We start from the raw sequence: 13,481 nt of genomic DNA on the forward strand, positions 1-13,481 counted from the left end.
AAAATGACGCGGAGGATGGGCGAGACTTGATTTTACAGCAGGTATTAAGCCCCGAGATTTATTCTGCTCATGCAAAACTGCAGAAAGGTTTCATTATTATCTTGAACAGAAACATCTAGAGCTGGCCGGCTCTCCTGCCCGTCTGGCGTTGTGCGTGAGACCTGTCACTCAGGTAATTAACATGCACTTTGGTATGTGAAGTCCAAGGACTGTGCATACTTGTTAGCTGGAAGAGTAAATGCCAAATGCTAAGGCTAAACACATAACACAGGTTTGCTCTGACATTTGGAGAGCTTACAATGAATGTACTTTGCTTCAGAGCTATTGACAGTTGGAGATTAAGGTAGTAGTAATTCTTTATCCCGGGAGTGTGAAGGACAACAGTTAACACATCAAAGAGTGAGAGGCAGCAACAGCAACGCGCCAGAGAGTCAAAGAGCTTTTAATTTTTCCGGAAAGTAAAACCCAGCTCTGAGAACTGCTTCCTCGAGCAGTTCCTGAGATCTGTGCAGAAACTCACCCAACCTTTTGAAGTTTGATTATGAGAAAAATACCACTCCAGATCATTTCGCTAATAAAGATGCCTCAGTAAATGCAGTGCGTGGCGGCTCTGCCCGCTCCCCGCCGCGGCGGGCGTCAGCAGAGGGCAGAGCCCGCGGAGGGCGGCGGTGGGGGCGGGAGGTCCCCCCCGCGGTGTCTGAGGGACGGAGGTGCCACCCCGCGGGGTGCCTCACCAGCACCGCGGGGGCTAACTCTGACACCCCGCCAGCGCAGAGGGCTTTCACCCTCCAGGCAGCAGAAGGTTGCACACACCGTGACCCGCCGTGTTTTAACACAGCGGTTCTCTCTGGTCCCACCACGGGTGTTTGCTCCGACCGGTACGGCCGATGCCACAAGCTGTCCTGTACACCAAGGAGAGTCCCTACAATTGCCTCCTCGCTTCCAATCCTCAGCACCTCCTTGCTCGGTTTTCTTAAAAACAGGGACACCCTGTGTAATTCCTGTGCAGTAAATGCTGCGTAACGTTCCCGTTGACTGTCAGCGTCAGCCCAGACTCCTCCGGTTTCCAGGAAAGACCTCTCCAGACCAAGAAACCATCACAAGAAGTTTGCTCTCGCTCCGTCTGAAGCCAGTGGAAATCTCAGCAGTGACAACAGCAGCAGCTGGGCTGGACCCCGAGCACAGGTCCAGCAGCCGAATGGTCCTTCGGGAGGTCTCCTATCTCTGCTTTTATTTATTCTTTAACGTACTCATACATCGTACAGCTACATTTCAGCCGCAGCAAGTCCCTCCATTTCTAATTAGATTTATATATACATATAACGTACTATTAATCATAATCTAAAACTAGAAGATAAAAATGCTTGGACGAATTTTGATTACGGGATTAAGCAGTGCCAGGGGAAAGCAGCCCTGCGCCGCCCGGACAGCACGCTGCGGCTTTCAGCGATATGTACACACTGCTTAGCCCTTGTGTATTTATTTCACAGCTCAACAGCTGGATTCCCTTAGAAATTAATCACCTCTGTCATTAAATCAGATCTTTCAGAGTTAAGCTTTACAAACCTTTTTTCCCTTTTTTTTTTTTTTAAAACAACAATATTGATAAATGGATTGTTTGCTAAGTAAGTAGTGCCATTAACACCACCGCAAGCTCCACCATGAAAAATCGCTCTGCGGCGCCCGACCACAGCCCCTCTGCTTGCCAACTGGAAAAATCAAGTTTTATTCTGACTCAAATGACTCTGAAGCAGACCCATCAGCTCGCGACTGTCAGGGCCGCAGGGACCGACGTGCCGGGCAGTGCCTGAGGTCTGCCCCAGGGAGTGGGGGCTGCAGGTGCGGTCCCCGTGCCCCCGGCTGGGCCGGCACGGCCGTGGATGGCAGCCGCCCACGGTGTTTCTGGAGTTGTCCATGCAGTGGAGGATGCCATCTATTCCGCTGCCCCGCCCTGGGATGCTCTGCGGGGCCGGGGATGCTCCTGCCCCAGCGCATTGGCCCCCAGGCCCAGGGCAGCATGCAGCACGGCAGCAGCCCCGCTCTCCTCGGCCGAGCCCGGCGCTGCCCGACGGCGGCGGCACCCGCAGAGCTGCCCAGGGGGCTCTCGCTGCATCGCCAGCGCTCAACGCTCTCTAGGTCAGGCAGATGAAATCATAAATTTATAATACAACATTACTTCAATTTTCCTCTTCATTTACTGCTGCAGTGCCCAGCTCTGCTCTAACGAGTCAAAGCCCGATGCGCGCGGGGGAAATTGCCTGGCTGAATATCAATAGCGCATTAACACCATGCCCATGTGGATGCTTCATCAAGCCAAATTATGGCCATGCTGACCTACCCACCATTTCCATTAGATGCCATTCTCATCCTGCATTGGGCACCGCACAGTCTATTTGCTTCAGTAGTCCTGGGGCATGATCAATCTCTAATTATCCCTTGTTGCTAAACCAAAAATCCAAGTTGTGCCTGGATTACCTCCTCCGAAGCGAGACCCTCCTGTCCACGGAAGCAGAACTCGCACCAACAACCAAAACTGCTTTCACACCACCACTCCTGTCTCCGATGTGAGGAGCAGCAGGTCCGGTGCACCCACGCTTCAGGCTGGTTGACCTTCCAGCCCCTGTGCCGGTGCCTTGCAGAGCTCCGTCCTGCAGTGGGGCAGATCCTGCGCTGCACTGGGCGCTCTCTGGGCAGGGCTGGCGTGCGAGGCGAGAGCGATGGCTGCTGGAAGCACCACACTGACCACCCTGACGGTCACGCTCAACCGGCTGTCAAACTCTTCGTGGTGGCAACGCCCAATGCGGCCATGGAGCCCATTACCACCGCAGTGTGTGAGCAACTGCTCGGTGCAAAGACGATCTCCCAGGGGAAAGCAAAGGCTCCGCTTCCAGGATGGAAACAGCTGCAAAGAGGTAACGCCGACCTTTTTACTCGCAGTGTACCTGAGGGCATCACGGCATTCCCGGTGCTAAAGCCCATGCTGGTGGGCCCACGGTAAAGCCTGAGCATCGCAGACGTTCTACAAAGGGGAAACTGGGCAAACTGCCCTACCTTCCATTCTGCACAGCGCCCTGTGGTCCTGGGGACCGAGCAGCTTGCCACGGCACATGCACAAGGTCACTGGAAGGGCACGAGACCTGAGCTGGACTCCCAACTCCCACCAGCACCTCCAGAGGGAGAAACAGCTTCTCTGCTCCAAGTGGGGAAGTGTCCACAACCACTGAACCAGACTACGGAAATGTCTCTGCACTTCTAAATTTGGTGATCTGACATGGACAAAGCTCATGGTTAGTATGTGGGAACGCTGAGTGCACCGGGGCCTGGAGACCGCTGCAAAATTAATTCAAATGCTCCAGTAAGTGCAAGAAAATTATTGTCTTCTCGTGCTGCCCAGAGCAAGGAACCCCCGGTCCTTTGCAAGTAGAAGCATGGTCCAAAGCATAGCCCCATGCTGCAACAAAAATGCTCGGGGTCTTTCTCAAATGTGCCGTGACCTTGACTTAAGCACCTGTGGCATGAGGGAACACATCCAAAACTCATCTCCTACGGACACGGGGTGGTCGCATACTAGGGAGCAGCTATGGAGAAGAAACACATCCGCTGTAGAAGTTCCTTTGGTGGTCCAACAAAGTTGGCTGATCTCCTACTTCAAGGGGATTCAAGAGCTAAGCGAAAGCTGGCCGCAGCCGCGTCCCTCAGCGATGGCCGCAGTGGGGGCCGCTGCAGGAGCCGGGGTGCCGGCAGGTTGCGCAGCGTCCCGGGACGCGGGTGCGAAGGAAGGAGCCGGGCTCCCTCCCCGAGCGCTGCCCCAGCGGCGGCTGCTGCTCTGTCACACAGAGTCTGATGGAAAAAAGGAAAGACTTTCTTTGAAGGGCACAAACTTCCGCTGTGCGTGAGCTCAGCCCACCCAGACGGAAGGTGCGCAGAGTGCAGAGCCCCGCTCCGCCCTGCGCAGCCAAGTAAGCCGCCTGTTGGAGGCTTCCGAAATCCGGTGTTCGTATCAGACATCATTTCGGCAGTCTGGGGGCATAAGCTTCACGGGCCGAGCGCTCCTGTCTCTGGAGGGCTTTGCAAGTTAAAAAGAGCCCAACTTTAATATTAAACACCAGGAAGCCTAAGACGCCCATCGCCTGAAGCAACGAGCGCTGCGGGGCTGCAGCTCAGATCGAGCAGTGCCGCGGTCACCTCCAGAGCCAAGTGTCACCACCGGGACCACCGCAACGGCAGCAGCGGTGTCCCAGACGCACAGAGCTGCTTCAGATGGGAGGGCAGACGGAGATGACCTCCTGTTAATGTTGCTCCTCGGTTGCTTTCTTCTTTTCTCCCTTTTTTTTTTCCCCCATGTTTTCAAGTACAGACCTGAATGGAGAGCAAAACGCCACGGGGCAACGCAGTGGCACCCACGTGCCCTCGGCTGAGGGGGCTTGCCCAGCAGGCCCGGGCGGCAGAGGTGAGGTTTCTGGGCGCACGGCAAGCTTCTCGGCCACCGGTCCGCTGTCTGCTGGGGGGGACACGGTGCCTGTTCACGAGCGTCCATGGGGCTGAGGAGCAGCAATTCCTGCCGGGTGGGCTGCCAGGGAGGGGGAGACGGCGGGAACTGAAACCACTCCAGCCTGCTCTTCGTGCAGGGTGGCTAATTAATGTTCCTCGTCGCCCCCGAGCCCGCGCGTGTCCCTCCAGCAGACCGAGCCCCGTCCAGCCCAGAAGCAGTCCCGGCAAGAGGCTCAGCCTGCCCGCGCTCCCGGAGTCAAAAAATCCTTTCAGAAGAACACTTTAATTTTGTTCCAATCAACCAAATCATCGCAGAAGCGGCTGCCTACGCACCTTTAGACCCCGGCTGCGGCAGGCTCCTTGGGGAGGCTGTGATTAATGAAAAAGACCAACTTCCTTAATAGCATTGGAGGGAGTCGCTCCCTGCTCTTTCCTTTGGGTTGTCTCGTGCGTTCGTTCCTCCGACTCCCTCCTCTGCCCGCGAACGGCATCTGGAGAAGGTGACCTTGAACAAGGGCTTTTGGAAACAGGTATAAAAATCCTTCAAGAGCAGCCCCAATCGCTCCGTTTTGGTCCAGCAAAGCATCGGGAAGGAGGGACGGGGCAGGGCTGACACCGGCCTCCCGGGACCTCAGCAAAACACTCGGCTCCTACAGACGCTGCCTCCGGCGGTACGTGACTTTGTGCGCCTCGTCGTTTGACGGGTTAATTATACCCCTCTCCCTGCGGGGACGGGCCCCACCGCCACGCAGCTGCCGGGGCTTGGGAAAGAGAGATTCGGGCTCCCCGTGGAGCCGCTGCCCATCTCAGCCCCCTCGAAGCCATCTCTTCCAGGCAGCCTTTGAAAACGGGGGTTTATAACGGCCATGCAGACAGCCGTGCTCTCCTGTGCTGCGGTTGCCTTGTGTAGCTCTTCATTATTTAACACGGTGCCACCGTAGCGAGCAGGAACTTGGAAGATGAAAAAAACAGCTAGAGCAGATAATGAAGCATCTGGCCTTCAACACGAATCAATCATTAATTCTCAGCAAGTCGCCCTGATTTGAAGTCTAGTAAGAGCACGTTGCAAGAGGGGCCGGAGCAGAGCCGGTCGGGGTGACCTGACCCACCCCACCGCCGCAGGACGGGGATTTGCCGACAGGCACCCGCATCGCTTGCCCTGTGCAGACGCAGATCCGCTCGCTGAAGGCTTCTTCCCTTACTTCTTACGGCTTGAAACGGTCTTTTTCCAGAGAGGCAGCCCTGGTGGGAATGACTCACGCCGCACTTGAGGGCTGAATCTTGCCTTCAGGTCACTGGGGTGGACCGCGGCTCCGTTCACCCCCTGCCCGGCTGCGAGGAGAAGGGTTGAGGCACCTCTGCCCCTGGTGAGCAGAAGAGGGACGATGCTGCCCGGGGTGTTTTTGCCCAGCCCGGGGTGAGCCGGGCTCTCTGCTCCAGCAGCCGGGCGGGACGGGCCAGCAAGGCGGCACCGCGGCACCTCCACCACCCCAAACCTCAGGCACCGCAAGCGGAAAAGAAAGAGAAACAACGGAAATAAAGTACATATGCTGAAGCACACAGGGAATGTACAGGTAACGAAATCACAGACTGACTAGAACAAGATAAATATTTTAACCATAAAATGTAATTTCCAGACACTATGGGGCAGGGTGGCGGTGGAGTGTGGGGACAGAAAAATAGATGATCAGCTGAAATAACCCAATTACACATCCCCGAAATGGATCGTTCCAGCCACGCGAACAGAAGTACTATTAATTCAGAGATAAAGCAAACATGGCAGGAAAGTTTTCCCTATCAAATCAAGCGGTGCCTGGAGGCAGACATCTCAGCGTAACAGCCTGACACTCCTAGCAACCGAGTCCTACGACCTGACGCCCACTCCGGGAGCCTTGGGGTCCTCCGGCATCTCAGACAGCCCACGGACCTGCTCGGCAGAGCTCAGGACAACCAGGCACCACCCTTCCAGGCTGGCTTTTGCGCTCAGCTTCTGGGATCGTCCGAACCCAGGACAGAAAATCCAAAGCGTCCCGGAGGGGGCGGGTACCAGGGACGTTCGGCTGGGAAAGGCTCCGTTCTGCCTGGGAACACCTCCAGACGCCCTCTCGTTCATGCACGCTTTAGGGACACAGCAGGTGACAACCAAGGGAAAGTCCAGTGATACAAAGGGAGCAGAAAGCTGAAAATATATGGGGTTTTACAGAAATATGCTGGGAATGGATTAATGGCTTTTTGGCTTAGTAAATCTGAAGACAGAGTATTGAGAGGTTGTCACATTACACAGAAAGAAGAACTATCCAGGCAGAAACAAATGAGAACCAATTTTAACTAAATAGACCTCATGCACAAATAGAATTTTGCCATTAAATATCATTTATCCCATTTAATTAGTATTTTCTGGACACAATACTCTGGACTAAAATACCGTTCCATCTCCTTGAAACTTGTAATTATTGTTGCGACCTATACTGTTACACATCTCCCTGCTTTCTCCATCTCGCATGCCATTTAAGAACCGGCAAGATTTTCAATTATCTATGCTGAACTGTCAAAGATACCTTTAAAAGAAGGGGAATAATGTGTGACTCAATTCCTCTAAAAAAGGGGAGAGATCATTTTTAGTCAGGATGAACACACTGCATCTTTCATCATTCTATTTTTGCGAGTAAGAGTAAAACAGGCTATTTAAAACATCCATTTAAATGCAAATTTTTATACTCCAGGAAAGGGGGGGGGGGGGGGGAGTTAATCATTTACCACAGACAGGATTATTTTCCCCACTCCGCCCCTGCTGAAGTTTCAGACTCGCACCCACGCGGGTGCAGGGATTTGCTCACCCCTACGCCTTAAGCGTTCGGAAATCAGGGAGACAAGACGGGAGCCGCTGGCTCCGGGAGACGTGCGGTGGCTCCGGCACTTACCCAACATTCCCATCCCTAGCATAAAAGCGTCCATGGTATACGGTAATCCACGTGCCCTTCCTCTCGTCCCTGGTGGAAACATCACTTCTTTAGGTTGTGCTTTCTTACATTCTACCTATTGAGCAGAAACATGTACAAATGAGATGCAAATGAATTCCATGTAAATGTCAAATGCAGAAGTGATCTACTTAAGGGGGGAGTTTTATTTTTAGCATTTGCCTCCCCGCACCGCCTCCCCCTCAAAGGTGAACTTTAAGAATAGTGTAAACGGATTTAAAAGAGCAAACGTGTTATGTCTCTTTAAACACACATAGCAAAACCCCGCTGGAAAGATGACAGAAATGCTGATTTAAGAAGTTGCCGTGTTCCTGAAAGGAAAACCTGTGCCGCGTTCCCTCTCAATGGTACTCGTGGGCGCGCGATGAATGGAGGGAGGGCTCCAGCACAGCTCTATTGCAATCGATAACAGAAAATGACTCTCGGTGATCATTACAAAAAGCTTCTTTTAAAATAGGAATAAAGAATCAATATTTCTACCCGGCAGAAAATTTCCGTAAACCCTATTAATAAACTATCTGCATTCTTTCACTTCCAGTTACTCCTGCTGCCTTTTGAAGTTGCTTAATGCCACTTGAACCACGTTGCGCGGCTCCGCCAACACCTCGTGAGAGGCGGCGACCCAGCCCAGCCGGCGGCAGGACACCCAGGCCCCCCAGCCACACCGCCGGCTGCTGCTTCCCAGCCTCTTTTGGGATGGGAAATGGGAGAAATGAAGCACTTTTCCATGTTCTCCAGCTCCAGCACCGCCGACTCGCATCCCCCAGCAGACTGCCCCTGTGCTCCCATCGGCACTGGTGCTACGACCACGCTGGTAAGCTCGTCTGGAGCTAACCAGAGTTATCCCAACCCATTTCTGTGTCTCTACACCTCAGTCCATGCTCTGAGCAACAGGACGATGTGCAGACACGCACGCGTGTGGGGAAGCCCCAAGCCGCCGTCTGCCCCACCAGTACGGTTTGCACGATAAGGATCACTGGTGTAAGGGGTTAAGGGTCTCGCGCTGAATCCAGAGGTTTGAGCTTTATGCCTCGAGCTTCGTTCCTCAACCAGTTCCTCGATCGCCTTTGCACATCATCCTCCCCCTCTGCTCTGCCCCGGGGAGGCCACATCTGCAGCGCTGTGTCCAGTTCGGGGCTCCCCGGGTCAAGGACAGGAACTGCTGGAGAGGGTCCAGCGGAGGCCGTGAAGATGCTCAGGGACTGGAGCACCTCTCTGCTGAGGAACGGCTGAGAGCCCCGGGGCTGTTCAGCCCGGGGAGGAGAAGGCTGAGAGGGGACCTCATCAGTGCTGATCAATACCTACGGGGCGGGTGGCAAGAGGACGGGGCCAGACTCTCCTCAGTGGTGCCCAGCGACAGGACGAGGGGCAACGGGCACACACCAGAACAGGGGAAATTCCATCTCAACCTGAGGAGGGACTTCTCTCCTGTGGGGGCGGCAGAGCACTGGCACAGCTGCCCAGAGAGGGGGGGAGTCTCCCCCTCTGGAGCCATTCCAGACCCGCCTGGAGGTGTCCTGTGCCACTGCTGGAGGTGCCCCTGCTCTGGCGGGGGGTGGGAGTGGGGGAGCTCCAGAGGGCCCTTCCAGCCCCCACCAGTCTGGGATGCTGTGATTTACGCTCCCCTCAGCCCTCTCCTGCCCAGACCGGAGAGGCACCAGGGGTGCCGCAAGCCGGGGCTGCACTCCCGGCAGCAGTGGTGGCACAGCCCCGCGCAGCCCTCAGCCCTCCCACGGCAGCGCCAGCCCGCGGCAGGGGCTCGGGAACGGGGCTGCTTGTCGTGGCAGAGTCGGAGGGTCGGCTCTGCGCAGGGTCGTGTCTTCCGCATCACCTCCATCACTCGCATCCCGCGCGCAAGCAGGCAGCTACCCCAGGCAAACCCAGCATAATTTGGCTCAACGTCTCGGTGCCTAATAGCCCGATCGGTGACTGCGTATTCATTGTCTTATGAAAACCCACTGCCTGTTCCTAGGCAACCCGATCAGCGAAAATTTCAGGTTTATGCAATTTTCATTTAGGTAACATAAAGGTTAACTGACTGTAATGGGAGTATTTTAAACAAAACCACCTACTCCTCCCCTTTCTGCCGCAAACCTCCACAGACCCTATTTACTTCGCTTGCCTGCAACTTCCCCAGGCTACAACGCTCAGACACTGCCAACGCTGTCAAAACATGCGCTTCTTGCGAACGAGCTGCCCCAACCCAGTGAAGTTTGGAGCAAAGTTCTACTGGAGTTCATCTTTTGCTACTTTTCTGCCAAGAAGCGCTTGGGTCCTCGCAGGAGGCAGCCGGAGAAGGGCAGAGAGGGGCCGGGGAGGGCTGCAGCGGGGAGATGTGTGCGCACAGCCCGGGAAACGGGGAAAACGGGGAAAACGGGCAAGCAGGAGCAAGAGCAAGAGCGGTGTTAAGAGATCCACTCTCCGGACATCCCGAATCTCAGGCACAGCCACAGCAGGGCCAGCGACTTCCTCCGTCTCCTCTTCAGCGCTGTCGGGGCAGCAATTCCTCCGGGAGAGAAACACCCCAGGGAGAGCTGCGGCGAGGGCCGGCGTGTCCTCCAGCCAGGGCCACCAACCTCCCCTCCCCCGTCCCCTGCGCCCCCACGCGGGCCGCTGCGGGCACGGGACAGCGCGGGCGCACGCCTAAGAGCGCAGTGGCGGGTCCCGCGGCACCCCACAGGGCTCCCAGACCCTGATATTAAGACAAAAAGAGAAAGAAAAGGGAACAGAAAACTTCTCATCTCTGCTGGAGAGGGTCCAGCAAAGGGCTACGGAGATGATGAGGGGACCGGAGCATCTCTCTTATGAGGAAAGGCTGAGGGACGTGGGGCTGTTCGGTCTGGAGAAGAGAAGACTGAGGGGAGATCTCATCAACACTTATCAATACTCGAAGGGAGGGTGTGGGGGATGGGAACAGTCTCCTTTCAGTGGTGCCCGGTGACAGGACAAGAGGGAACGGGCACAAACGTGACCGTGGGAAGTCCCATCTCAACCTGAGGAGGGACTTCTCTCCTGTGGGGGCGGCAGAGCACTGGCACAGCTGCCCAGAGAGGGGGGGAGTCTCCCCCTCTGGAGCCATTCCAAACCCGCCTGGAGGTGTCCTGTGCCACTGCTGGAGGTGCCCCTGCTCTGGCGGGGGGTGGCACTGGGGGGGCTCCAGAGGGCCCTTCCAGCCCCCACCAGTCTGGGATGCTGTGAATTCATGGAGCAGCCGCTCGCACGCTGCAGTGCCGCTGTCGGAGCGGGGCCGGGGACGAGGACAGCGCAGGATAGGTGTGCCCGGCCCCAGCCCCATCACCGCCCCGCGGGTACGAAGCCTTCAGAGCTTCCCAGGGAGGCTTAAGCCTGAGCCCTGATGGTGGGTTTCAGCCTGATTGAGCTGTGCGCTCCCCCAAAAAAACCCTCAGTGCCCCCAGAAAGCCACTCAGCCTGAAGCCGGCAGCCTGTTGCTACCTCCCCTCTCACCGGCCGCCCCCGAGAGCCCAGGGCCACGGCCAGCTCCACACCTCCCCGCACGCCAGCGCGGCAGCTCAGCAACGTCCTCTCAAACCGGCCTTTGCTTATTTTTAATCAGAGGGGCATTTAACAGGAGTAATGCCAATCTAATTCCTCCAGCCAAATGACCGGGGGTGAGCACCACAAGTGTGTCATTTCATTTCACAACCACGTTTTTCGGGTTCGCCACCACTCCAAATGTCACGGCGGCATTGGTTACACCTCGCGGCCGCTTGCGCTGCGAACAGTCAGGATGATAAAAACAATCTAGCCTGGCTCGATGGACAATTAACAGGAAAATGAAGTTTGGATTAGCACCGTTAGAAACAATAACCCAGTAATTAGCTTTTGCAACCACAAAACAGCCTACCGCTGCTCTCTGAAAGACTAGCGTAATTTACGATTTTCACAGCACACGAGGATATAAAGGGAATGGCAGTGAGCTGCAAAGAAGTTTTAACTGGGATTTAAAGGGGAAGAAAAAGTCACCAGTAGGAAAGAAAAATAATTCCCAAGCCTTTGTAAACAAATATACCCCATATTGAGGGCAAAAATATTCTCCGTTACCCAGCAGAGACTCCTCCCCCGGGGAGGGATGCCATGCAGGATAGGGGCTGCGTGACCCCATCCCGCCTGCACGCCTCGGGTGGATTTTTACACTCCCCGTTCAGCAATGTCAGGCCTTGAGGTGCTCTGCAGGAGCTGCCCACGCACCATCCCACCGGCAAACGGGGAAAACGCAGCAACAGGAGGTGAAGCACCACGTTAGCAAACCGGCGGTGGGCTGCAACGGTGCCTCTTCCCCAAAAAAGGCAGCAAAAGGGGAAAAAAAGGGGCCAGGCGGCTTGTCTGCAAGAAGCCAGCCCGCTCCTCCATGGGGAAGGGGACGGAGATGGCCATAACCATCCCACAGCCACGCGTACCGCGAGGGCAAACCCTGGGGGCAGCAGGGACGTCACACGTGTGCCGGCAGAGCGGGACGGGCAATGGGGCTTCTCCAAGAGGGAACGGATCTGGATTTACGAGTCAGCGCTCAGCTCTGTACCGAATCGCCCCCGAGAGCCTGCCCGATGCGGGTACTCTGCACATAAATCTGGATCCCGCACAAACTTCCAGCTCAGCGTTTCTGTACATCTTAATCATTTCCAGATTTTTTCCACCTCCCCTGTATGAGGGATGTGCTTTGCTTTCAGCAGCCTAACAAAGAAAGTTTTAACTCTAAGGCTGAAAAAAAAAAAAGAAAATGCAGGGAAACTAAAATTCACTATTTTTGTTTAGTCTAGTTTGGAGAATTAAGTTACACTGGGGTACTCTTGGGTCAAGCCGAGCAGTCAAAGCCGCTAGAACCCCGGACTGCTGAGATGGGGAGTGAAAAGCCTCTTATACCCGGCGCAACAAAACAGGCTGTCAGCTCCCAGCACCAGGATGTCTCAAAAACCCGCGACCAACAGCTTTCCAGGGAAACCAGGGCTATTTTGGGGAAAGCAGAACGCGCACATATTCACAATGCACAAAACCCCATTTTACCACCCAAAGACAAGGCAACTTTGTCTTGCCGGCAACGTGCGAGTCACAGTTAGCTGAGATCCCGTTACCTCGGGGAGCCAAAACGAGCGCGCCTCTAACAGAGAAACCTGTATTCGCCCAGTCCCGCGGCAGCGCCACACCAGGCAACAGCAGGAAGGTTATAAGCGTATTTAAAAAAAAATTAGATCCCGGACAAAGGTGGGGTGGGCATGACGGGGTCAGAGGCTGCTCAGCGCATCCTCAGAGCGTAAGAGAAGTCGGCCGCTATGGGAGAGCAGAGCCGTCTGCCGCTTTCTTGCAATTCACCAATTCAGTTTGTCCCCAAAGCACCTGAGAGCACCCGGCGCCGGGCAGCTCTTACGGCCCTGTGCGGGCGGGAGAACGCGGCCACCCCGGAGCCCCTGGCAAGGGCGGCGTCACTGGAGAGCTCACCAGCTCCGTCATTTACAGCACATTCGAGACCAACACTACAGAGTGCGCCCAACCCGCGAGCGGTCTGCGGTGTCCTTCACCTGACAGATGGGGTTTCCAAAGCGACCGCCCCTTCAGCCTCACCACTGCTGGCAGTGACACCTCGTGTACCGCCCTCCACGGGGTCCTGTCACCCCCACTCCCGCAATGAGCCCTCTGCTGAGAACCCGTCACCACGACCATCGGCCTCTTCGCACGACAGCTCACAGCGGCGCCCACACACGCTCTCCCACCACTCATGGGTCAGGCTCCGGCTCTACAAGCTGGTAGTGATCCTACAGTCGGAAGCAACGGGCAGTGATGCTCCCCTGGGACTCGCTGACAACCGGACTCCCCAGGGTCAGGGACACTTTCAGCCTCGGTGGCCGTATGCCCCACTCGCGATGACATCTCCCTTTTGGTTGGTCCTACAGATGTGCCAAATGAAGGGACAACCCCAACTCCAAAGAGGTTCCCAGGGACTGCAGTAGGGTCCTTGAACTGGAGCTGCCATACTTAATTTCTGGCCACTGGAGGTTG

General features: G+C 55.6%; 1 protein-coding gene across 1 annotated transcript in view; it reads right to left on the bottom strand.

The window, feature by feature from the left end:
* MSI2 (musashi RNA binding protein 2) overlaps positions 1-13,481 on the bottom strand; it is a 261,173-nt gene that overhangs the window by 43,856 nt on the left and 203,836 nt on the right. Inside the window, exon 9 of the mRNA XM_082493345.1 lies at positions 7,413-7,527. Within this exon, the coding sequence (XP_082349471.1) occupies positions 7,413-7,527 (115 nt within the window). The remainder of the gene's footprint in view (positions 1-7,412; positions 7,528-13,481) is intronic.

Source organism: Vanellus vanellus, assembly GCF_965231255.1.
Source record: "Vanellus vanellus genome assembly, chromosome: 19".
NCBI classification, from domain to species: domain Eukaryota; kingdom Metazoa; phylum Chordata; class Aves; order Charadriiformes; family Charadriidae; genus Vanellus; species Vanellus vanellus.